Raw genomic sequence first — 27,887 nt, 5'->3', positions numbered from 1 at the left:
GAGAAACAAAATATTATGTTAAGTAAAGTGCTTAAGTAAATGTATTTTTTTTAAACAGGTTTAAATGTAATGGCTCTCAAACATCAACACCACCTGTCATCTGCGCTCAGTTTGAGAAGTGAAGTGTCAGCGAGCTTCCATAACGCCACTCATCGTAATTACAGCCCTCTTCTCTGAATGGACAGCTAAATAGAGATCCCTGCTATCATTGGTTGTTTCAAGTTTCCATTAAAAGAAAATGATTGATGTTATGAACTGGAGTGATTCCACCTATAGCTCTCAATATTTTTTTTATAAAACCTTGAAGCAGCCAATGATAGCACTAGCAGGGATGGACTATTTAGTGAATTGGAACCCTCCGGCCTTAAGTGAAATATGGGGACTGGTATTTAATTATGGTCAGCGATTATAAGCTCAGTTACCTGAAGATCGTTGACAGATCCCAGAGACCTTGCGACTCAATAGAAAACCGGGAGGTTAGGCAGGCATGCGTCACAGCCAGATAATATGCTTGACCTTGCAAGTGTGAGTACCCTCGCAGCCTATATGAAAAATGCTTTACTGTTAAAAACGTAGTGATGGTATGCATTTGCATCTTAAAAACAATATGGAAGTCCACTTTTTTTTTTTATTGGTGCGCATGTGTACCAGTTATGTGAACCCCTGCTTATAAGGCCCTTCATGGATTAGGACCATAACTCCAAGAAATACTAACTCTGTATGTCCCTAGTCATTCTTTGAGATCAGAAAATGCTGAACTTTTGTTTCAAAAAGTCGTCTTGAAACAGCTGGAGCCAAAGCTTTGTGCTTTTGTGCTCCTCGGTTGTGTAACTCTATTCCGATTACCATTAGGCAGAATGAAACACTGGCTTCTTTTAAATCTGAATTGAAAACATATTTTTTTTAATGTGCTTTTAAATAATTGGTTGTAACTGGAGTGTATTCTACACATGAGCTATTTTGTTTTGTTTTTAACTTTGTACAGCGCTCTGTACTGTACTGTATTGTATTGTGCCTGGGGTCAACAGGTGTTTCTGGTCTTTCAACGTCCGCCACCATCGCCCAGGCATCCCAGCTGAGGCTGATCAGGCCCCAACCTGTGTCCGAGTGTCGTTGAACTACTTGTTGGTCCTGCCTTGAGGCTTCTTGACAGGCCAAGCCATCTGCCTAGGTACTGTAACTACTGACTTTCCTTTCTGTGAGGTAGTCAATACCCTTTTTCCTCACTGTTTATTAGATTCGCAAAATAAACATTTATTTGTAAATCTCTGCTCGCCAAGTGTAAAAAAAACTGGAGCTTTAAATGTTGGAACTTAGCTAAATATTTTCAGATTTATAAATTATATCTGAAAGTACACATTTAAACATTTATTTAAATGTTTTTCACAAGATTTATACATCTGAAAAAATATGTTTAAATCTGGGAAAAAAATACAAGATTTAAGCTAAATCTGGGAAAAAAGACGTGTTAAAATGTTAACGCTTTTTTTTTTTTTTTTTACTTAGTGCCCCATATATTCGGGATAACAAGCTTGACAGGAGAACTTTCAAAGCACATGTTTTTGCATGTGAAACAATCGACAATGCTTGATTTCTGTTTGAAACTGTAAGTTGTTTATTGTTTTTGTTCAGAGTTAATTCTGTATAATGTACATTTGTTATCTTTTGCTATTTAAGCCATCAAATTAGGCAGTAAAAACCAATAACTAAAAGGTTGTTTTTTTTGTAAAAATAACGCTGTCGAAATTTTATTAATCCTTATTTCAATCGAACTATACAAGTTGTACCGAATTTGTATAGTACTGTATACTGTAATTGATTCATTCACTGTAGTTCTTTCATCCGTTTTCATAAGAAGATTTAACTAAAAATAAACTTGTAAATACTGTACATGTGTGAGTTCTGTTACTTATGTTAATGCCATGGCTCATGTGCACCCGTGGTTAACTCGACACCTTGGATAAGTCAACACTAAATGTGGCTATAATGTCCATGGGAGGATGCCATGCTGGTATACCCAGGCCGTAAACGTCCCTGGTAGCCGTGATTTGCCAGAGTCAAGCCACATCTCTAGTTGCTGATTGGTGGCTCTTGTAACTGACGGTACTATTTAAGATCATCCCCAAGCTCTTCACAGGCTTTTCTGTAATTGAAGGAACAATTTTGTCTGCTATGGTTAAGCAGAAGTTATCTGTGACCTTTCCTTTCTTTAGCACTAGACAACACAAATTTGGTGGCTCTTATTGGCAGCTGAAGAACACCTGATTTTGTCCTCGGCACTCCTTCTCTGCAGACTTAATAAGCATGTTCATGGTGCGGGCAAAGAGAATCACAGAGATGGTACAACCTGTTATGATGCTCACCTTCTGCTCTACAGTGGATGTCGGCAAGCTATGATTTTAAAAAGATGAACATCTGGCAAACAATACCAAATCCAAGTGTCTGATGCACCCCCCTATACACTCTACACAAGAAATATTGAAATACCACAACACAATCTTGTTTATTTTTAAACATTTTTTTATTGAAAGCTTCATCAAAGAAAAATAAAACAGAAGTTTAAACCTAACATCCACTGATCTACAGAATTCCCAGATTCACAACCAAAAAGATGAGAGCTATGATCGTGCTGCAAATAAAACAAACAAAAAAAATGCATCATAGAACCGTTCTGTTGCGTTTTCTTTTAAACACCTGTACAAAAATGATTTCATAAATACATTTTTTAATAATTTAATGTCTAGTGGAGGTTTTTCTGTTTTTAAAATTTGGTTGAACAGTTTTGATTTTTTCTTTTTTCAGAGATTATTTTAATACCGTTTTCTTCAACCAAGCACAGCGAGGGAAGGTGGCTATTTTAACACTCCAAGTACTATGATTTTTAAACGCCAATATACATTTGTCCTTATTTTACAGTGGTACTCAGCTGCCACCTTTATGGGTAAAGTGTTAATGCAGTTAGTGATTGACTTTGTTAAGATTTAAAAAATAAGAATATGAATATCTTGCAATGGGGAATAGTCAAAAGAATGTGAAGCATGATTACTGTTTTTATTCTCTACTAAAATATTATTTTTAAAATCACAAGACTCATCCTGACCAAATAATGTGATTGTGTTTGCAATGAATAGTTCCCTTTTCTTCTAAAGTAAAGCTAAATTGTTTGAATGCTGGAGATTCATGCCATGCCTTTATTAATGGCGTGGACAGCAATAATGTGAGCTTACCCACACTGCCCCCCAAGAAAATGGTCTGAGATCATTTTAAATATGCCCTGAACAGCCTAAAAAATAAAATAACTTGAGGCTACAGTACATACCTAGGTGGCCAGAGGTGAAAGGATCTATATTCTCACTACAAACCCTCGACCCTAATCTTTATATAAAGTAAAAAAAGTGAAATTCCACTTTGATTCTGTAGGAGTTTAAAGGCTGCTTACAGTGGTGTTCGGTGGGGTTTGCACAGATTTGATCAGAATCTGTATTTTCCCTGGCAGGTCTGCCTCATTTATCAAGGTCTCTCTTGATGTTGTGCTCAAATAAGGTAATAAGAAGACCAGCTGCTCACCGCACCATTTTCATGCTAGGCAACACGTTTCCTAACAAGGGTACGTGATAAATGATAGCACTTAGGATCCTAATGTTGAATTCTGATGAAATAGATGTGTCAGTTAACCTTCTTTTACACTGTCTGTCTTTTAATGCCTCTTAACACACATGGCCCACCTCTGTTAACAGGCTCTCTTCTAGATCCCTTTCCAGAAATATTTTGTGGCGCACCTGTGGTAACGGATTAATAGAAATTACTGCTTATTGTTTTCTTAACTGCAGAACACCATCTGAACAAAAGACAATTAAAACTATCATCTCTACCAGCCACTAATTTCTAACCTTTCTGCTAAAATTAGTTCACGAAAACATGGTAGGAAAACAGGAACAATTTCATATCCTCATGTGTCCTCCTTTCTTTGCCTGGCACTTTACCATATATACCCCCTTAAAGACCCAGGACTCCAAAGAGCTTGCTTCCCCCCAAATATGTTTAAATTAATTTTAGAGAGCCACATGATATTAGCAGTTAACCTGTCCCACGCATATTAGGATAAGGGTTCAAATTTCTTAAAATACACTGTCATGACGGGGGTCATAATGATGATTATGAGTAAAATATATAATTCCAGTGGTTGGCTGTGGCAAATTGATGGATTTTGTACTTGGGGCGTTAAATTGCAATAGTGGCTTATCCACTGCCCCTATGTGCCTGGTTGTACAATACTGACAAATTTATAGCAGCTAATACATGTAAGCTTTGTATATCCAAAGGCAGAATAAAAAACAAACAAACACATGTTCTAGTTTCAGACCAGAAAACAGGGAGATACCTCATCTTTTCCTTCACCCGTGTGAAATACTGATAGTCTGGCATTGGTTTTATTCTACAGGAACCCTTTCCCCCTCCTCAAAAGACACAGGATAGCAACTCAAAATACACAGCTTTTAATGACTAAACCAAATCAAGCCACAATCGTTGGCTCTGCCTGTGATTTCTAATGAGAAACCATCTATTTTTTTTTTATATAGCAGTTTAAAAGTGGTAAGGGGTTATAAAAGACAACGGTATACTGTAACAAAGAACGTATGTATCACTTGGCAAAGCTGGAATCAAAAGTGAAAATTTGCCTCGTTTCCATGTACCACAAGGGATAGAGTGGAAAGCATTTTGAAATCATTCCCATGTCACTCTGTAAGCCTACTCTACAAAGAGAAGTTACTGTACCCAAAGTGAGCCCAATGCAAAGGGTTAAACCTCAAACTACAAAAAAATAAAATAAAAACAATTATAATAATGGAGGGCTGCCAATTAATTTTCCTTAGAATTTATGTTTTTTCAATTCCCCTTTTCAGTGATTTTGTTTTAGGAATTTTGCTTTTTTGTAATGACCGAAAATGTTTCTTTATTGTTATACTGAGCAGTGAGAATTGCACAATATATTGATAGATACTGGTGAAATATTAACTTGGAGTATTGTCCAGTTGCAGACTGGCCCTTATACTACAGATACAACTAGCATCAGCCCCAGTTTAATAGTACAGATGGGGAAAAAAAGATAAATTGGGCCAATTACAGAAGAACACCTTTTAGACATGAAAAAAGATTTGGCCTTGTGGGCAGTCTCCCAGTAGAATTCAGGAGAGGAGTTCAAATAAAATGGATTCTACTCTATCGACTAAAGACAGGTACAAGTTTCTCAAAATATGACAAGTGCAAGAACTGGGGGACTGCAGCATTACATCGATAATTAGGATTGCCTTGCAGGAAAAGAAAAAAAAAAACAATATGAAAAAACCTGGTTTATTTAAACTGATACTGAAATGATGAAACTTGGTGCGTTTTTACCCAATTTGATAGTGGACTGAACAAAGAAAACCCTGGGAATGGGTATTCGGGATTGATGATCCTTTAAATGAAGACTGTATAGGTTTAAATTAACTGTTGGATACCTGAAACGTGTAGCCAAGTACATTTGAGTATTCACTTTTGTCAACAGACAGTCCAAATCTATTATTAAAATACATTCTAAAAATAATTAGTAACAGTCAGGTTTTTTCACTTTTAGATAAGCCTTGGGCTATGCGTGATTGATTGCGCTATTCAGATGCAGACCACTTCACATTTATTTTCTTTCATGCTTTGCAACACCACAATGAAATATAGCTAAGCATTCCAGAATAACCAGAAAATGAAGTGTGCATCCCAAAGTTAAAAAGGTGTGGTGATATTTAGGCAGACACCCATAATCCTGCTTCTACAACACTGTAACCATGATTCAAACACATCAATTAAACTGCTGATCTGTGTATGAAATCAAACAAGCTTTAGCTTTAGAAAGAAATCATTTTACTTATTTTTTAAAGCCGAGGGTCTTTTCACCAAGCAATAGCATCCTGCTCCACCCTCAGCATAGTTCAAGCTAGTTACCTGTGCTGACTGTTTTGTGAAGCACCTTACAAAGATAGCTTGTGGTGCCTCACTACACAATTCTAAACAAGGTCATTCAAGAGAGAATCATAGAATACAGCTGTGCTGAACTACTGAAATGCAACATTGGCAGTGACATTAGTTTAGAGAGCAAGCTAAGTCAATGCCACATTTTCCCTGTGGTATTTATTTAACGTAACAAATCTGAATCTTCAATGGTTTATGAGAAATGATTGGAAGCCATCACTTTGGAATTGAGATAAGTATAGAATACAGCTGTGTACCAAATATGGGCACAGTGGGCAATATTAACTCAAAAGTCTGTTTTCGTTAATATTGCCCACTGTGCCCATATTTATATTTATGAAAGTTGTTGACATCTTTTACAGCCTAGAGTAGATTTAGAAATATCAAACTTTAATTTTATTTAAAAGAAACAGACAGAAGTCAATGCTAAGGTCACTGACAGAGTTATGCTGCAGGGGGTGCTTAATGATGCATTCAATACTTATTCATTTTATCCACACTGTGCCTGTTCCTGACAATGATGAATTCATGGTGAATTCCTGTTTTGGGTTTATCATTACCTTTATTTTGAAGGCGTGTTTATTGTATTATTAATATTATATTTTACATGCTACGAATTCAATTGTATTTGAATGATCCTACATGGTTAATAATCTGTAATTTCAAAGCAACATTTTGTTTGTATTTGATTATGAAGAAATTAACAATAAGCATTAAAAAATAATAATGTGGAAAATATCTATTTCCAATAAAATACGACTAAAATAGCGTATTTTATCATTTTTCGAAAAGGTATCTCTGGCGTGACCCTGCTCCATTTTGGAAAATCTCATCTCTATTTGAGCTGGTGGAGGTAGGTGGACATACAATTTAAATACACGGGTGTAGAGGAAGACACAAAATGAACATGATGTCTTTGAGTGGCTGTTTGATGCATGAAAAAAAAACCTGTTGATTCTCCATGGAGCAATGAGACATAAGTATGTGTTCGATAGTAATTCATTTTCTTCTGTGTTTTGTGATAATTTTGTCTGTGTGTGTGCGTGTGTGTGTTATTGGACACCAGTGGAAGATAGTTTAAACCATGAAACGAAAGTAAGAACTGGTCCGGCCATGTAGGTCAAATAAAGATTAAAAAAAAACAAAACAACTGAAAAATCTCCTCAACTGCGTTAGGGTGTCACTTCATCTTTGGTATAAAATAGGCCATCCATAGGCTGCATTTGATCAACAACTATGAAAGACTACAGAAATTGTCAACAATTTCTTCTATCTATTGCTTTTGCACTAATTGGTTTAACCATAAGCTCCTATCTATGTAGTTTTGCACTGCTATTATTATTTATTTTATTTTATTTTATTTTTATTTTTTTTTGCGACGTGACAAGCAAAGCAGACTAAAAACTTCTTAAAAGCTCATAAAAAAAGACTGCAGATAAAAAGCACTAAAGCTGTCAATAGCGTTTTCGCAGTGTAAAATTAAAAAAAATCTGCATTTTGCAATAGACTAACTGCATTTCCTATGATGCAGTGTTTCATTTTTTCGCACTGTAAAATACTCCTAGCCTTCAGTTTCTTTTTCTCCTGTTCTCATCAAAGACGGAAATCAAATACGTCTCAGCATTCTCATTTTCCAAAAGTTTTCAGTTGCCACTGCTCATAAATCAAGAACGTTTTCTTCAAAAGAAGAAAAAAATGTCTATTAAATCTATACAGCTTATTTAATAGTTGTTTTCTTTTCCCAGCTCTTCCATCTATTACTATCTTGCACCATTCAATTGGTCCAAGCGACTTTCATTCAATTTTTTCTCTAACAAGATGCTGAACTGCTCACTCTGTCTGACGTCCTTAAAATTAAGGCAATAAAGATTCAAGAAAAAACTTTTTTTTAAAAAATACAAATAAACACAAGAAATAAAAAGAAAGAAAAGAAACAGTAGCTTAATATCTGAGGAAGACAACCTTGTTTTTTTTTTTTTTTTTTTTAAACTTCCTCTCTCAATTCAGAAATCTCATCATTGCCGAAACCTATCTGCACATACAAATGATTTTTTTTTTTTTTTTTTAATTGAAGACATTTCTTGATGAAAAATTCAAAGCCTCTTGCTGGCTGACGTTAAACAAAGCTGTCATACTACATAACTGAGCCCCCTTTTTGCACGGCACGTTACAACATTTTTCATTGGGCAAGATACGAAATGAAAAAGTATTTATTTTGGTGCCTGTGCAAACTGGAAGCCTTCTTCCTCTTCTTCTTCAGTGCAGTTTCCTGGTTTCAAGGCAATGCTTTCAGAGGAACATTCTTCAATCCTGTTATTATCTAAGATGAAAGAAACAGAAACTGACAATATTGGTAACAGCAACATACTGAAGTGCCTTAATATTTATATATAATAATATTATATGTTATTAACAGTGAAAGGCAACTGTATGAAAATGGTATATCGATATAGTGCATGGATTTTGATATTGATAATATCGAAATAGATAGATTAAATTCTTTTAGCCTGTCTGCATACAACATGCCTTTTAAACCCGGGATAATTCTGGTTGCTCTTCTTTGCACTCTTTCTAGAGCAGCAATATCCTTTTTGTAACGAGGTGACCAGAACTGAACACAATATTCTAGGTGAGGTCTTACTAATGCATTGTAAAGTTTTAACATTACTTCCCTTGATTTAAATTCAACACTTCTCACAATATATCCGAGCATCTTGTTGGCCTTTTTTCTAGCTTCTCCACATTGTCTAGATGAAGACATTTCTGAGTCAACATAAACTCCTAGGTCTTTTTCATAGTTCCCTTCTTCAATTTCACTATCTCCCATATGATATTTATAATGCACATTTTTATTGCCTGCATGCAATACTTTACACTTTTCTCTATTAAATGTCATTTTCCATGTGTCTGCCCAATTCTGAATGCTGTCTAGATCATTTTTAATGACCTTTGCTGCTGCAACAGTGTTTGCCACTCCTCCTATTTTTGTGTTGTCTGCAAATTTAACTTTAAAAGTTTGCTTACTATACCAGAATCTAAATCATTAATATAGATTAGGAATAGCAGAGGACCTAATACTGATCCCTGTGGTACACCACTGGTTACCTCACTCCATTTTGAGGTTTCTCCTCTAATCAGTACTTTCTGTTTTCTACATGTTAACCACTCCATGTGCATGCATTTCCTTGAATCCCTACTGCATTCAGTTTGAAAATTAATCTTTTATGCGGGACTTTGTCAAAAGCTTTCTGGAAATCTAAATAAACCATGTCGTATGCTTTGCAGTTATCCATTTTCAATGTTGCATCCTCAAAAAAGTCAAGTAGGTTAGTTAGACACGATCTCCCTTTCCTAAAACTATGCTGACTGTCTCCCAGGATATTGTTACCATATAGGTAATTTTCCATTTTGGATCTTATTATAGTTTCCATAAATTTACATATAATAGAAGTCAGGCTTATTGGTCTGTAGTTAACTGGTTCGGTTTTATCTCCCTTTTTGTGGATCGGTATTACACTTGCTATTTTCCAGTCTGTCGGTACAACCCCTGTGTCAAGAGACTGTTGCATGATCTTGGTTAGCGGTTTGTAAATAACTTCTTTCATTTCTTTGAGTACTATTGGGAGGATCTCATCTGGCCCAGGGGATTTGTTTATTTTAAGAGCTCCTAGTCCCTTTAACACTTCTGCCTCTGTTATGCTAAAGTTATTTAAAATTGGATAGGAACAGGTCGACATGTCGGGCATGTTGTCCGTGTCCTCCTATTGCTCCTATGCTATTTTTTTTCTTCATCTATGATTTTGCCATTTGTGTCTCTTAGACATTTAACCTCCTCTTTGAATGTTCTCTTGCTGTTATAATATTGGAAATGGGAAATGATGATTCAGACAAGGATAGCTGGCAGTTTGTTTCAGCAGCAGTCAGTGGATAAACCAACCCCAATTCTTTGCGATTAGTTGCAAATATGAACGTTGACTGTTCAGTAATTCTCTAGATTTGCACACTGCTGTAAAGCCGCTTTTTAATGCTACTGGGCGTTCAACCTTCCCTTTAGTCCCATCAAGTGTCATTGTATTGTAATAACTTATGGTAGTAACACAACAGCCTGCATGAAAATACAATATTCTGTTACCAGCGCGACGATGCTCGGAATAAAAAGCAGGATGAAATGAGCGTCCCAAGAAAAGTTCTCAGGACACTGGGAACCGTGTTCCAATAGTTGGACTGTCCCATATATACATTAACATAACAGATGTTGAGAGATTTTTACATATGAAAAGCAATAACATACTTTAACTTAGTGGTGCTTTGCTTCATAATATATCCATTGAGAAAAACAAGGTCTTGTTATATTTTTTTTACAATTCCATCATCAACTTGATTTTATTGAGATTGTATTTTTAGCAGCATTAGCAAGCGTACGATCATTTTTTTTTAAAAATCCCACGATATCGCGATATGGAAATTATTATCGATATCGAACAATATCGATATCATATCAAAATATCGATATTGGTGCCCATCAGTAGTTATTAAACATTTAATCTCAGAATTAGATAAACTAAACTACTCCAAATTTACTTAAAGAAGGAAAGTGTTCTGATCGATACAGCTTTTGTTCTTTTTGTCACCAGACCCACCTCTTTTGAAAATCTGATAAATCTTTGCCTTATATACAACACAATCTATCTTGTGGCACGTCACATGATCCTCTCATTCGCAGAACACAGTGTCTCGATTTGTGTCTACTTTATCTGCTAATATTCCCTAATAAGGAGGCCACCTGGAGAATATATATATGTATGCATCAGTGGCGTGCAGTCAGGACATGCAAGTCACACACGACCAATCGGAAAACTAAGAATTTTGCGATAATACTAGAATATAAAATGTGTCTTTCTGTTTTTAAATAGTCTTTTTTTTTATGTGTGTTCATTGTGTGGACCGCTCCATTCTATGTTCTATGTTCGAGTCATGCTGTGTTAGCTCTGCACGACTAGTCTGGCACTTAAAGGGTATATCAGGACCTTTTTTATTTTATTGTGTTACATGCTGCAACTGTTTACATAAGGTGTGTGTATTGTTTAATTTTTTGACCACTTGTTACATTTTGACCACTTTTTTTTTTAAACTTTTAAATTGCATTCCCTGCTTCAAGATGGCTTCACATGTACCCACATGGACCTCTCAGAACTACATTTCCCATCATCCTCCTGCTCACATATGTAACTGAGATGGATTTACCAGTGAGTAGGAGAATGATAGGAAATGCAGTTCTGAGAGGTCCATGCAGGTACATGTGAAGCCATCTTGAGGCAGGGAATGGTCAAAATGTAAAAAAAAAAAATTAAAACAATACACACACCTTACTTAAACAGTTGTAGCAACACATGGGAACATGTAACACAATAAAATAAAAAGGTCCTTATATACCCTTTAAAACAGTACCAGGCTCTCTGAGTGACGTCGCAGCCACACGTGAGTAGTGGAGCTCAAGTCATGCTGTATTCAAGTAGCATGACAGTCTGCGACTGCGCACTGTCGTTAGCTCATACTGATTTAATTTAGTTTGCACCTTTAGAGTGCCCCATAATGCATTGCACACCAATCAATGCAGACAGGCTGGCCTTTTCACTGGGTCCTAGTGCCACCCAAAGTACTGGCTTCTGGTTTACGAATAAATTACTGAGAAAATAAATAAATAATCAATGGCATATTATCTCAAATTAATAAATCGATACCCGGGTAGTAAAATTGGACCCGGATTATGTCGGGTAATTTAAAACCCGACGGGTACCCAGTTTTCGGGTACCAGTGCAGACCTCTATGTAATGTTACATTCATACATTCTCGCTGCATGACCTACTGGGAAACCCACTGCACGCCACTGGTATGCATCTATCTTATGTTGACTTCTTTATCTGCTGATATATTATCCTTCTGTCTATCTACCTACTTTACTACTCACTTCGACTGTTGGTACGTATAGGCAGGTGCATGTTCATTGGTGCTTTCCACCTGTATCTGTTGTTGTTGTCCACTGGTGTCCTGTGATGAAGGTGCTACTGTCTGTGGAGAGGCATCGGTAACAACTCCCTGTGCAAGTGAGAAGGGAGAGGGGAGAGGATTACCATTTCAAACCGGTTAAAAAGAGCAGTGACAATGTCTTCTCAATCGGCACTGCTCCCGGGTGACAACTGAAGGGAGATCTGTGTATCGCATCTGTGGTTATCATTTAACATGGTTCTCAGTCTCATTTGACAATATAAATGTATAATGTACATGCTATATGGAACACTAGAACCTCAATATACTAAATATCTTGTATAAACTCGTATATAACACAAACAAAATTATTATTGTATTAAAAGTGTTATATTCCAAATATTACAGTATCACTAATTAAAGTGAAAAAAAATAAAATAAAAAAAAATAAGGTAAAACGTATAATCGCCTCAGTCAAGCAGACAAACATTTTAGTTTGTAACCTTTTCACTGTACTAATTTGTTTATCGACGTGACTGAGGTTTCTTATAAGTTTCACCTTAGGATACTGATTGAGCGTTTTTGAAGTTAAGGATGAAGAAATGAACAAAACAAAACATTAAAAATAAAAACTGGCAAAAGAACAATACAATAACACTAACCGGACCGGTGATAATGTTGCTAAAGCTATTCAGAAAGTGACGATGACTTTGAAAAAGTCCTTTTCATCCAAATGATTGCTCTACTTGCCACTTACTTCAACAGGGACAGCGTTCGGAGGCACAGGAGTGTACTGGGGAATGTACGTCCCTTGCATAGATGCAGCGGCAGCAGCAGTCATGTACTGGCACAGAAGAGCACAGGAAGTTAGTTTCACAGATAACAAAAAAGGTTATTGTTTTCCAAAATTTTAAACTCATGATTTTTTTTGTGAGCTAGATATTTTCAACTGACCACTGCCTTTAATACACAGCATGAGGTAAAATAGCACATTTCAATGTATGCATACATTTTTTTTAAGCCTGCACTATTACATGTAAAGGGCCACAGTGAGTTAAAAGTCACAACAGGGAAAAGTATGTGATTACAGAGAACTTGGGTGTGTTTTCTTCTTCCTAAAAGGAAGGGATTGTGATGCTATATTCAGCAGAGGCCCCCATAATGTAAACTGCTTCAATATTCCTTGGCAGGCTGCCTGTTTCCCATAAGCTTTCATTACAGCGAGTGACTAATGGATTGGGCATGGTTCTCTTCCATTTTGCTAATGATAGGAGCAGAAGGCCAGTACTGGAGCTGATTAACTGCCACAAAGGAACAGCGCAGCACACCTCTGCAGGAAACACAGAAGGCAGATGCAAGTGCTATCGGAAGTCACTAGAACGCCTAGTGCATGCTCTGTAGGGGTGTTAACAGTTTACAGTTAGAATATGAAGGTCAAATATAGGTGTTCATCTTAGTGTACAGTGTAGGGTAACGTATTTAATATTCAATATTTCTTCAGTCATTTCCATAAACAATTAAATACTTTACACATTACTGTCTTATACAAAACATACATGTTGCAGTCAGCGTTGTAACAGAGCTGACATTCTACCGAGGTCAAACTTAGGTTTCAAGCTCTAGCTGGCAGTATTTATATGACTGCTTGGTATTTACTATTCAATCTCCAAATCCATGTTACACAGCAAACCAAATGAGAAAATAAGGGAGTCTTTTGTAGTTTACCAGAATTTTTACAAGAGCATCAGCATTGATGATGCAAAAAGAAATAACCGAGGACACGACCTCAGTGTCCTCATAGCTAGTGATGGCCATGGTTGCAGTCACTTATAAAAAGTGATGGGGAGCCTCTTATGATGGCTTTTCTGATCGGTTACAAGCGTGGAGTGTGTGTGTGTGGGGGGATCAGCAATACAGATCAAATAATCTATTTTATAGGTGGTGTAGATAATTGTTTTTTTTGTTTTTTTTTTAAAGTGTAATCTTCTGAGCAGCAGCGATCAAGGGCAGCAGTTCTTACACAGAACGCCTTATCTTTGTTTTCTAAACTGTAGAACATGCTAATACAACAGATGATGAGCACGTCTTTATACTAAAGTGGACATTAAACAAGTGCCCTTCACAGAGAATTAACATAAGTTATAAAACAGATTGTTAGAATGCTGCAAAGAAAACACCTGTCAAAATACCTGCTGTCATGGAAGATACTAAAGACATCAAGGTGTCTTGTCATATCTTCCAGTTTATATTAATCTGCACTACAAACCAGTGTGCTATTTTAAACATGGCGCTGTTTTGGTATTTTATTTGTAGTACATACCAGTCATTTTCTGTAACTTCGGTTGGACACAGCTGTTAGATATTCAGTTTTATTTCCCTTATTTTATTTGGCATCACCCGTCGTTTTGTGAAACTGACTTTTCATTAATTTTTAACTGTGGATATTTTGATATTTTTCTACCTTAATTTCATGAAGCATAATGATTTACTCATGCTCCATGTTAAAAAAATAAATACTCACACATGGCCTTCAAAGCAGGGCAATTAAGTAAAGCATCCTCTTGCAATGAAAGGCACAATGCAAGTCAAACAAATTGGCTTGGCAATGAATTTCAATCAGATGGTCCTTTTATTATTCCGTATATTAGAACAAATGAAAGTACACGTATACATCAAACCGTTGAGTTTCAACCTCTACCGTGTTTGTTTGTGGTACTACAGTCCTTGACAAGAACATTTGAATTACCATAGGAGCAAACTGCAATGAAATGCTACAAGCTCAGTTACAGAGAGCTGGATTACTAAGACACAGCACAGATTCGCTGTTGTTTCTTTCCTGAATGTCTCCTTTGCTAATGCAGGAGAAGGGGGCCTTATGCTTTAGAGCAAATGTATTGAGCTTGCAGCACGTTCCTTGAAAAGCTTGCTTTGATTTATGGGAAGGCGTTGCATGTGTGTTTAGAGTCACTTGCAGCCAGGGAGCGATACCATCCTTTGTCTTGTTAAACTACTTTCACACAGTGTATTGTCAGGCTGTCCCCAGGACAGTTCATATAAAGCGATGTTACAAATTATGTCTACACACTTACACAATATCTTTTCCATATGTCGTTGTAGATTCTGCTACTGATCTTAACGCTAGTTTTGGTCTGCAATAGTGTTCTGCTATCATGGGTGCTCAATAACAGCATTTTACTTGTTAAGCTATATATAGAAAAGGAGATGTGATACCTTTTATTGGACTAACTAAACAATAATTAATCACTTTCAAGACCTCAAAGGTCTCTTCTTCAGGTGAAGGTTGGAAAGAGAGATTGATGTTTGCATTCAAAGGTGGCATCAGAAGGTATCACATCTCCTTCTCTTTGTCTATCATCTCTGGATTAATACTGCTACCATTTCATCTATCAACAACTTGTTAAGCTGAAACTTACAATAGAAAATAATAACTTCAACTGACCAAAAGGAGTGCATTAAAATATAGTCTGTATAGTATCTAGGGCTTCTGTGTTAATTTTTAAGAATTTCCAGGCTTTTCTGTAGATAGACAATATTTGATGTTCACTTTTTTATATAGTGCAAAAAGTGAATTTCTTTCTGATATTGCTTAAAAGTACTGTTCTGGAGTTCGCAGCTCAGATGGGAATCACAGTGGTGGAGTTTCCATGCAGTTTAGAAACTCCACATTCGTTCTCCGTTGTTGTGAGAATGTGACGTATCTTGAACATACAGTATAATGCACATTCCTCACACTATAGGAAGTGCATGGCCAAAACATGGTATGACTTAAAAGGCTAGGTAAATTGCCTTCTCACGCTAAAAAGCAGTGCACATTAACCAAGGCTAGGTTTTGTTTGCATGGAAACCTGTCCAAAAGCCGTACCTTATGTTCACGAGACTTCAGCAGTGAAGATCCTGATTGTGACGTAACCTCCTCTTGCAACTTTCTACTATAACTAAAGGCTGTACCAAGCAATTATTTATTAACAACTGAGATCTGCTGTAAGTAGCCCTGACAGGCTTCTTTGACCAAATAGGAAAAAAATAAGCATAGATACACAGCTGAGAGTGAAAAATGGATGCCTGTGTATCTACAGAGAATAAAACAAGGATATTTCTTTATTTATTTGTTGGTGTTACAGGTTGTAAGGAAGCCCTGTCAGGTTTGGTACTGGTCAAAATTGGAATCTACATAGAATCCTGTACCTGACTTCATTTGCTTAAGTACATAATAAACTTTCAATAAAAAATGGTAAAGAATGTTGCTCTAGCTTGAAATACAGCTTGCATGTTTAGAAAAATGGTAAACATTTCTGCAATATGTTACAGTCTTCTCTCCAATATTCTTATAAAAAATAGTATTTGCAGCTCTGTTTGGTTAAGCTGTGTGTCAGTAGAAAATAGTAGCAGCAGAAAAGGATTTCTGTTTTTTAACGAGGCATTGAGGTCTTGTTCACTTGTTCTGAAAAAATTATTTGAATTTTTGGTCAGTACAGTTTCGGTGCGTGGAAACATTTGGTTCTTTTATTTAGGAAACCCACACCCCGATTTCTGGCTAATTCCAGCCGCAAGCTGGAAATTGCCAAAATAAATGGACTTGGGTGGTTAAATAAATATGCGCTTCAGCGCTTTAACTGCAGCTTTCTGTCTGAGTCTCTCTCCTGCTGGTAACAAGCCTTGCCAGTGACGCTACCCTTTCACGCTGGTGTCAGTAGTGGGATAACACCCCCTGGAGACTCAGAACAGAACTGCAGTTTAAAAAAAAAAGAAAATGAGCCTAAACGAAGCTGAAAGTGCTCCCTGGTGCGGAGCTTATGGGGAGTTTGAGCACCTTAGCAAAGAGTGCAAATATGAAGACCCGTGCTTGGTGGTCGGCCGAGGGATGGCTCTGCCGGAAGGTCCAACCCTAGCAGCCACCCGACAGCGCAAGATGGGCCCCTCTGCCCACGGATTAGACACTCTCCTTGGCTGCCTGGAGGACCAAGGCTGGTGCCTTGCGTGCGCTGAATTCGGGCACATTGTGGTATGCTACCACTTCCAAGAGGAAGAGGAGGAGCTGCTTGCCCGAAGGCTGGTGGACTGAACTGCCTGCCCCAAAATGGAAGAAGGGGAGGAGGAGAACACAGGAACCGGTGTCATCTCCAGTGCCAGAGAGGGATGTGCTGTCTGCCTGAGTGCCAGCGAGGGAGGTGCTGCCTGCCCAAGTGTCAGAGAGGGAGGTGCTGTTTGCCTGAGTGCCAGAGAGGGAGGAGTCACTACCATCTCCAGAGCCAAAGAGGAAGGAGCTGCTGCCATCTCGAGAGCCAAAGGGGGAGGAGCCGCTGCCATCTCCAGTGTAGGTGGTGCCACAGCCATGCCAACATCACCAGCCGTTACACCTGCTGCTGAGGGGAGTGCAACAAAAGCCAGCTGCACGTCGGGAAGGCCCAGCGTCTGCACGTCTGGAGGGTCCAGCATCGTAATTGCCAGCGCCACCCCTGTCGGAGTCCCCCGGAGCTCTGGTCGCTGGGCCTAGCTCCCGGGTTGCTGCATCACCAGGCACAGTCGGTTCCATGGTCTCCTGCTTTGCTCGTCCTGGTGGCTCCACGGTCGCTGGGCTTGCACCTATGCCAGCTGCTGCACCCCCCCAGTCGCCAACCTGCACCCCGATGCACTGTCCATGTCACCTGGGTCCCTTGTCATCGGTTCTCGGTCTCCATATATTGGGTTTGTAATAAATATATATGCAGTCATAAAAAAAAGCACATTGTACACAGACTGACCATAAATGTAAAATCTGCAAGGTATGTATATTGACATGTCCTGTGCTCCACTAGACCTATGTAAGCTGTGTGAAACTATTCAGCTACTAATTATTGTGCGGCCAACAAAAATAAAAAATAAAACAATAAAAGGAAAAGAAAATAATCAAGATCATCTAAACGGCTTGGCACCATGAAATACCCTGTAAACTTCACATTCTAGCCGTGTGTTTGCTTTCCCTGTTCCGGCCCTGAGTATGCAATGTTTAAGTGTCTTGAACCTCCGCATCCTTGTGTTGTAATTTCAAGTCCCAGCCGAGGTACATGAACTCATTATGTTTATGCAGTGAGTTTCAGGACCATAATTGCTCTGCCTTTGTGGTCACTTTCCCGTAAAGTCCACTCCTTTTGCTATTTCAGTGCCCATGAGGAGAGGAATTTTTCTAGTTGCTATGGTTTCTCACAGGAACATGTGTGGTGTATATATATATATATATATATATATATATATATATATATATATTACATTTTTGCAACGTGTTTTTGTTGAATACATTTTTTATCCCTCTTAGTACAGTAATTCTAGATAACTGGATATATGTCTGGCCTACATAGCATCCTGTACCTGACTTTTATGTACCGAAATCTGTCGACTACCCAACTGATGAAATACTGCGCAGCAAGCCTGCTAGTTGAGTAATGAAAGCATTTCAATCAGTGTGGCGCCAGGCTTTCCCTGGTGAGGGGGCTAAGGGGGGGAGAACAAAAAAATGAAATTAACTATAAAAAATATTCACTGTTAGGGAATGAATGTACAGACTGAGTGTGTGACTAAACTAAATTTTACTGATTGAGGGTAGCTTACATACAGAGTGAGTTGTAAACAAGAAAGGAGAAGGGTTATTACCAGATAAAGTGGAGTTTGTTCCTGTATTATGGTGTACTTAAGCAAATTAAGTCAGGTACAGGATGCTATTATTTATTATTATTTATTTCTTAGCAGACGCCCTTATCCAGGGCGACTTACAATTGTTACAAGATATCACATTATACATTATTTCACATTATACAGATATCACATTATTTTTACATACAATTACCCATTTTTACAGTTGGGTTTTTACTGGAGCAATCTGGGTAAAGTACCTTGCTCAAGGGTACAACAGCAGTGTCCCCCACTGGGGATTGAACCCACAACCCTCCGGTCAAGAGTCCAGAGCCCTAACCACTACTCCACACTGCTGCCCCAGTGCCCCATACAACAACTGCATCTTTTGAAAGACATTTAGACTATATTATTCCTTTATAAACTCTCAATATTAACAAGTAAGTCCAGGTATCTAGACTTACTGTATGAAGAGGGAGAAAAATGTATTCAACAAGAACATGTTGCAAAAATGTTAACAAAAAACAACAAGAAAAAAACTATATAAATCTACCACACATGTTCCTGTGAGAAACCATAGCAACTAGAAAAATTCCTCTCCTCATGGGCACTGAAATAGCAAAAGGAGTGGACTTTACAGGAAGGTGACCACAAAGGCAGAGCAATTATGGTCCTGAAACTCACTGCATAAACATAATGAGTTCATGTACCTCGGCTGGGACTTGAAATTACAACACAAGGATGCGGAGGTTCAAGACACTTAAGCATTGCATACTCAGGGCCGGAACAGGGAAAGCAAACACACGGCTAGAATGTGAAGTTTACAGGGTATTTCATGGTGCCAAGCCGTTTAGATGATCTTGATTATTTTATTTTCCTTTTTTTATAATTTTTTTAAAATTTTTGTTGGCCGTATAATAGTAATAGTAGAGGCCAAACGACACAGATGCAGTTAGAACTGCGTCCATCTGCCGTCAAATGCCAAGGCGCAAACAGAATGTTGCTCTAGCTTGAAATACAGCTTGCATGTTTAGAAAAATGGTAAACATTTCTGCAATATGTTACAGTCTTCTCTCCAATATTCTTATAAAAAATAGTATTTGCAGCTCTGTTTGGTTAAGCTGTGTGTCAGTAGAAAATAGTAGCAGCAGAAAAGGATTTCTGTTTTTTAACGAGGCATTGAGGTCTTGCTCACTTGTTCTGAAAAATTATTTGAATTTTTGGTCAGTACAGTTTGGGTGCGTGGAAACATTTGGTTCTTTTATTTAGGAAACCCACACCCCGATTGCTGGCTAATTCCAGCCGCAAAACTACAGCCAAAACTATTTTAGGGTGATGGTTTGGTTTTCAGCCCCTTTTGATGTGTGGCTGTACATTTGGGGCTACAGTGATGTCTTAATGACTGGAGATCTCTTTTTAAGTCCGGTTCAGGCTGGTGAACATCAGTGCTGAGCTTTCCAAAAATGTAAGTTAATATCCCTGTGATTTCTGGGAAAACCTAAAACCACATTGTTAAATCACTGTTCAGAGAGACCAATCTGAGTAGATGAACATATCAAATCATCATATTTTAGCATAGTTTTGTGCAGTGGGCACAAGCATTTTGAAAACCAAACTAAGACCACCATGCCTGTCATGTTGTATTCCCCCCTACTGTATTTCAACAGCTGAACCATTATAACTGTATCTGATCTTGCTGCTATGTCTCATCCAACAGACAGGATCTGTAAAATAACAGTCCCTTCCACATGCACGTGCTTGGCAGCCTCTAGACTGAGGTACCTTGTATCCATAAACAGGACTTGGATCTGGGATCTTTTGGCAAGTGTTTATGCTACCTACCAAGTCCCTTGCCAGGTAATAAATTATTTTATGCGTATAGTTGGCAGATACGATTAATGGATCTTACACAGTAAGAACCTTCCCCATGAACGGTATTTCTCACTGGTTAAAAAAGTACGGTCAACATACCTGAGCGGGAGAAAGGAGAGAACCAATGGTAAACAAATTATTATTATATACAAAAAAGTAAAATTTAGCTTTTCCCTTTGTTACAAAAAAATATTTTCAAATGAATTAACTGAGTTACCTGTTTTGTCTCAGACTTATTATAATCACCTCTGAAAGTTGCGAGTAGCATGTTGCATAATACTGTATGCGACATGTTTTACATGCCTCAACTCACAGGCCTTACATCACGCAATCCACAAGAAGCCAATAGGGACTTGTGGTCAGGGGAGCGCACTTATAAGTGTATTACTGGTTGCAACTCTAAACGTGGACTGCATTAAAAAGACCAGTGGTCAGTTGCATAAAACAATTTAAGTATTACATTGAAGAATAACACAGCAGTTATCTGAGGAAATCACTTTAGGTGTGTTACGTTCTGCAATACTACAGTCAAGGAACACTTCAGGGAACTTTATTTGAAATGTTCTGTGCTACTACCCACATGCTTTCTTTTGGCTCATCATCAACATTCCATCTTAAAAAAGTCAACATTAAATCCATCTTTTATGATAAAAAAAAAAAAAACATTTTCTTAAGGTTAAACATTCCTGTTCGACTACAAACAAAGAGATGCTAAAGCACAACCCGCAAGGTGCAGCCAGCGTAGGTGATACTCGTGTTGGATTTCTCCAAGACAGACACTAAAAAAAAAAAATAAAGCTCCATCCAGTAACTTACTGTTCCTGTTGTACCCAAAGAGAGATGATTCATCTGTTGAGTGAGAGGACCCATCATACTGGCTGGCGGCATTGACATGGTGTGGTCCATTGCTGGCGTTATCATAGCACCCTACAGAATAAAAGGAGCACACATCATTATCAGTGTACTGAAACCTCTCCTTCCAGCCAACGACTCCTCAGAGCTGACAGGAACTGGACAACGTAATTAGAAGATCTGTACCATCTTTCACCAGAATTCCAGTGGGAACCGAAAAAGAAATAACACTTTTACTGTACTACCCAACGTTATTAGCCCAATTCCTTTTATCCAGTGTTTTTCTGTATTCTAAAAATATAATATCATATAATCTATTCTAAAAATATAATCATTCATTAAAAAATAAATAAATAAACATCTGTCTAATATACAGGGCGGGCGTATTGTTGCTGCTCTGGGGTATAATCACACATGAGTGGTTTTATCTGGTCAATGTAGAGTGCTGGTTTTATGTGCTGGCACAGAACAAACCAATGATACAATCAAAATAAAGCCTGTAGTGGCACTTTTGAAGCCCACATGCACAAACTGTATCACAATAACTATGAGCAGCAATAAAGCTGTGTGTTTGAGGCCTCAGCTCATTCATTCAGCATTGTATCACACCATGATATTAACATGCATAGTTAATTTACCATGTCATACAGGCTTCTGTGCCAGTACCAAAATCCCGTACATCAGCTTGTGGATTTAACCTTAAGCAACCCTAAGCAAACCCTGTACATTGCCCACTATACACAGCAATAATGGGAACCTTTCCTAGGGGTCACTGTTTACAATGTTCTTCCATAGCCTACCCAGCACTCCACTTCACAGGAAACCTTCCAGGTCCATTTTGTTTATATTCTCTCCCTATAGTTTCAGACACACAGCGGTCTCTCTTGCCTCTCGTCACTCTAATTCAAGAGGCATTTCCCTGCTACAACCCACAGCAGCAGGAAGTTATGGGCCACCTGAAAGCGCCATTGTAGTTCAAGAAAAAAAATAAAAAATAACATTTCTGTGTTTTTGCTATACATCCTGATAACACACATGTAAAGCTGACCTTATCTCTCCTGGGGTCTTAGGAAACTATCGCCCTATACCTTTTTTAGCCAAAGTAATTTGCTGACCAACTTTATGACCATCTCAGCGGTAATGATTTGCTGGGGAAATTCCAATCTGGTCATAGTACTGAGACTGCTTTACTGAGAGTTTGCATTGATCTTTATATGACTACAGACTCTGGTATGCTTTCAATTCTTGTTTTGTTAGATCTCTCTGCAGGATTTGATACCATTGATCCTGAGATTGTGTTAACCCATCTGCAGTCTCATGTTGGTCTTTCTGGGAAAGTTCTAGATTGGTTTGTTGTCTGTCTATATCACCGTCTGCAATTTATTTCACTTGGCTGCACAGTATAGGTGCTGTAAAGTATACTATAGGTGCTGTACAGTTTGGTGTTCCTCAGGGCTCTGTTTCGGCACTTTATTGTTCAGTGTGTATATGCTACCTATTGGGGACATTATTAGGAAATGCAGTCATGGTTTTCATTTGTGTGCTGATGATACACAAATATATGCATTGTTTCCAGCGCAGGCATATATAAATACTCTTAAAAGTGATACAATTGTGGCTGGCTATACACTGGTTGAAAATAAACCCATATAAAACCGAGGCTTTGTTAAGTAGCTGTAAATTAGGTCTAGTGGAATTTGATCCCATCCGTATTACTTTTGATGGCAATTCCATTACCTTCTACTAGAGTGAAAAACTTGGGTGTTATCTTGGACCCTGAGCTTCGCTTTGATTTCCATCTTAATTATGTTATCAGAAAAGCATTCTATCATTTGAGAAATGTTTCAAAATTGAAGTCTGTGCTGGATACGAGGGGTGCAGAGATGCTGATACATACATTCATAACCACTTGTCTTGATTATTGCAATTTCTTGTTTGTTGGTATACATGTCACTAAACTTAAAAGGCTTCAGCTTGTCCAGAACACAGTTGCCAGACTGCTTTCTCACACTCATCTTTCTCATCATGGTTACCAGTAAGTTACCGAATTGATTTTAAAGTTGCCGTAATAATTTATAAAATCCTTCATGGATTAGGGCCATCCTATCTCCAAGAATTACTAACGCTGTAAATTCCTATTCGTTTCTTGAGATCAGAAAATGCTGAACTTTTAGTTGTTCCAAAAAAATCTATTCCGGTTGACATTAGGCAGGTTGAAACATTGGACATTGGATAAGTCTAAATTGAAAACATACTTTTTTAATGTGCTTTTATATAATTAGTTGAAGCTGGAGTATTTTGTACATATGAGCTCTTTTGTTTTATTTTTAACTTTGTACAGTGCTCTGGGATGCCATATATTTATATATATAAATACATTTGAATTGTATTGTATTTGTAATTTCCAATGTTACTACCTTAGTTTTAAGCTTCACAACACCATGTTTTACATTTTAACAACACCATGTTTTACATTTTAACAACACCATGTTTTACATTTTCCCTCAAGTTTTGTTTTACAACTAGTGACAGATACAAAATGATAAATTGTTCACTTTCCTCCGGTATAGTTCCCTCGGCACTTAAGGTAGCTGTGGTAAAGCCTATGCTTAAGAAAAACAATTTGGACCCTAAAGTCCTCAATAACTATAGGCCAATCTCCAACCTACCATTCTTAGATAAGGTTCTAGAGAGAGTTGTTGCAATTCAATTACAAAAATGTCTAACTCTTAATGGTATATTCGAGAAGTTTCAGTCTGGTTTTCGTGCTGCACATAGCACCAAGACAGCCCTTGTCAGAGTTGTGAATGATCTGCTGGTAAGCTCTGACTCCGGCTTTCCATCGGTTTTAATTCTTCTAGATCTAAGTGCTGCCTTTGATACTAGACCATTCTATCCTACTGAATCAACTTGATAGCACAGTAGGACTGTTTGGCCTTGTCCTATCCTGGTTCAAATCTTATCTCTCTGATAGGTTTCAGTTTGTCTGTATTAGGGAGGTAAAATCAGCATTATCGGAAGTTGTCTGTGCTCCACAAGGCTCCATTCTAGGTCCCTTGCTGTTTTCATTATATATGCTACCGTTAGGTGACATTATCCGCACATGGAGTGAACTTCCAATGCTATGCTAATGATACCCAGCTATATTTGTCTCTAAAGCCAGGAATTTATTTTGCCTGGGTGTCATTAGCTACTTGCCTTATAGACATCAAGCATTGGATGTCACAGAATTTCAATGTTTAATTCAGATAAAACAGAGGTTATGCTAATGGACTTACAGAACCAACTAAAAGTAAATGTAGGATTACATGAGCTCGACCCTTGCAGTCTCTTATCAAAACTTAAAGTAGAAATTAAGAGTTTGGGGGTCATCTTTGATCCTGATCTCTCATTTGAGACTCATATTAGGGAAGTTACTAAAGTATCTTTTTACCAATTATTTCTGTATCTGATGCCGAGAGACTAATGCATGCCTTTGTTTCATCTAGAATTGATTATTGTAATGCACTTTTTTTCTGGTGTCCCTAAACATTTGGTATCCCGCTTGCAGTTTGTTCAGAATATCGCAGCTCGAATTCTGACTAAAACCAGCAAAAGTGAACATGCTACCCCTGTTATGGCCTCTTTACACTGGCTCCCTGTGCAGTATAAAATAGATTTTAAGATTTTGCTGTTAACTTACAAGGCTCTGAATGGATTAGCATCTAGTTATTTGCAGGAGTTACTGACCCTGTATCTTCCAAACCGCACTCTGAGATCACAGGATGCTGGGCTGCTGGTTATTCCTAGGGTCAACAAAAGCAACACAAGAGGTAGGGCTTTTTCTTGTATTATGGAATGCTCTGCTTTCGTTTGTCAGGGAAGCTGGGGCCATTACAATTTTCAAGTCAAGACTAAAAATGCACTTTTATATATCTGCTTTCTTATCTTAGTGGGTTTTAATGTAACTTTAAAATTGCTGCTTTTGTATTATGTGTATACTGTTATTTAAATATTGTATGTGTGACATTCTATACAAATGTATTGTGGTTTGTTATTTTTTTCTGCTATGTTACAGTGCTTTGAGATACTTTTGTATAAAAAGCTTTATATAAATGCAATAAATAAATAAATAAATAAATAAATAAATAAATACATACAATATAAAAGCTTCAGAATACAGGCACATTACCTCAACTACTGTAAAGAAAATCTTTGCCTTTTTCTTATAATATTGTAGAGAGCCAGAGGGTGGGACTGCTTGGTTGTAATTAGTTTCCAGGGAGTAGTGGGACTAGTTCTCTGGTTGTCTGTTGTAGGAGTAAGACAGCTTTCCAAAGTGATCATCGGCTTGCAATTAGTCAAATCTGGTATGTTTAAATTAAGTTTTAGTTCACGATTGGATTTCTCTGGGTTATGTTACTACGGAAACCCACACAAGAGGGCAGGAATATACTGGAGCAGAGGTCTCTATTTGTGGTCTCTTTCTTTCTATTCATCGATTGTTTGGTTTTCGCCATCAGGTGCCCCTAAAAAGGCTATAGTAAACACATGCACTTGCACAAAAAAATCTGTTGTATACAATTTGTTTGTGTATCTTTTACATACCGTAGTTACCCCAGCATGCTACGTAAATATTACAACATCGTAATTACACTGTAATTGCAAGGTACGGTTAAAGGGCCTGTATTTTGAAGTGTATACAATTTATGTTAACTAACAAACTGTTTACTTGGGCATGTTGATAAAAGGGACTCTAGCACTTTTCTTCCAGCGCTTTTCTCCCCTGCCCTGGAGATGGCCTCATTCTTAAAGAATGTCAGTGAAAGATGATTTTGGCTTCTGTCAGGGACAGGGATATACAAATGCAGTACATGCGTGACAGCTTTCCAAAACATATGTGTGTGTGTCTTATCAATTACAGCCCCGAGTACAGTGCTGGGAAAGCCAGCCAGTCTGAGACGAATGAATCGGTTGGGACCCTTACAAGGACAGGAAGAACTGTCTTGTCTTTCTGAGATTCCTATCAAGAGGAGAATGCTGGCTGGCAGAGGCATTAATTAGAGACACTGTACACAAACACAAATAAAATAGTCGATTCCCATTAAAACAAACTCGGATTTGATTAATTTCCTGATACTATGAATATTATAAAAAGTGTGTGGGCAGCAGTGTGGAGTAGTGGTTAGGGCTCTGGACTCTTGACCGGAGGGTCGTGGGTTCAATCCCCGGTGTGGGGGCACTGCTGTTGTACCCTTGAGCAAGGTACTGTACCTAGATTGCTCCAGTAAAAAACCCAACTGTATGAATGGGTAATTGTATGTAAAAATAATGTGATATCTGTATAATGTAATATCTTGTAACAATTGTAAGTCGCCCTGGATAAGGGCGTCTGCTAAGAAATAAATAATAATAATATTCTAAATGGCCAAATATATCAGTTGCTTATTATATATTACATCTTATAATATGAATTTGCTTAACACAAATTTACTTTTCGTGTGAACTATTTTGGAAAATATGAATAAAATTAATTGCCCTAGTTTAAACAGCTGATATAAAGGATATTTGAAAATATACTAAGTTGTATCCGGATTATCGCCTCTGTACTGTAGTTTAGTGCTGTTTGGGGTTACTGATCCTATGATGCATTTTGTGTTGCCATAGTGCTCACGTATCAATGCAATTTCCATGAAACAGCTCAAAAACATGGCTAATGCGCCACCATATAAAAAAAAAAAAAAGATGCTGCAGATTTCAAGATACCCGCGATACACTTTAACCGATTTGCTCAATACTTGATGTTGAGGACACCTGGCTTTTGTGGTTTAAAAATGCCTATGATCCAAATGGGACATGCAGGTTTCAAGTGCAGTTCATTTGCAATGTATACTTTTAAAAAGTTCACTTACAATCTTATTTTCAATAAAATGCACAGTACTTTTAAATTTACTTTTGATTGTGCTGTAATTACCGTAACTTCATTAAAAACTGACAGTATGCATTTGGCTTAGACTCCCGATAATACAGATTAGTGTAGCATTCCAGACTAAGCTCATTTACAGTAAAAAAAAAAAAAAGATACTGATAATAAGGAGGGTTGATCTCTGTGACCGTGTGCCCCGCCCCCTTCTAAATATGTGTGTTATTATTGTATATATTGTCGTGATTGTTTGTTTGTTTATGTTTGGGAGATTGTGTTCACATAAGAATGAATGTAAATTGATCTCTGTAAGAATGCGTGCTTGAATGAAAATTCATGTGTGTGTGTTGTGTTATAGTTAGGTCTGTTTACTGTTTAATTGTTCACTTGTGGTTGGGAGCTTCAGGGTAATTATAGTTCACGGTGTATTTAACAGGTGCACTGTATGCGAGTTGAGAGTTGAGAAATGAGAGTTGAGAGATGAGAGATGAGAGTTGAGAGATGAGAGCTGAGAGTTGAGAGATGAGAGCTGAGAGTTGAGAGATGAGAGCTGAGAGTTGAGAGATGAGATGAGAGATGAGAGTTGAGAGTTGAGAGTTGAGAGATGAGGTTGAGGGTTGAGAGTTGAGAGATGAGAGATGAG

General features: G+C 37.7%; 1 protein-coding gene across 4 annotated transcripts in view; it reads right to left on the bottom strand.

The window, feature by feature from the left end:
* Nucleotides 1–3,533: 3,533 nt before the first annotated feature.
* The window catches only part of LOC117962749 (RNA-binding motif, single-stranded-interacting protein 3), a 379,650-nt gene continuing 355,296 nt past the window's right edge, over nucleotides 3,534–27,887 (bottom strand). For 3 of the 4 annotated variants that reach the window (XM_059022898.1, XM_059022899.1, XM_034916478.2), the window contains 4 exons: nucleotides 21,307–21,417; nucleotides 12,749–12,835; nucleotides 11,975–12,102; nucleotides 3,534–8,326 (listed from right to left, as the gene is read on the bottom strand). In XM_059022898.1, coding sequence (XP_058878881.1) covers nucleotides 8,323–8,326; nucleotides 11,975–12,102; nucleotides 12,749–12,835; nucleotides 21,307–21,417 — 330 coding nt within the window. In that variant the 3' untranslated portion in view covers nucleotides 3,534–8,322. Of the gene's footprint in view, nucleotides 8,327–11,970; nucleotides 12,103–12,748; nucleotides 12,836–21,306; nucleotides 21,418–27,887 lie in introns of those variants that run through there. The other variant, XM_059022901.1, reaches the window with a different exon arrangement.

This window comes from Acipenser ruthenus, chromosome 4, assembly GCF_902713425.1.
Source record: "Acipenser ruthenus chromosome 4, fAciRut3.2 maternal haplotype, whole genome shotgun sequence".
Lineage (NCBI taxonomy): Eukaryota > Metazoa > Chordata > Actinopteri > Acipenseriformes > Acipenseridae > Acipenser > Acipenser ruthenus.
This window is presented reverse-complemented; position numbering and strand designations above follow the sequence as displayed.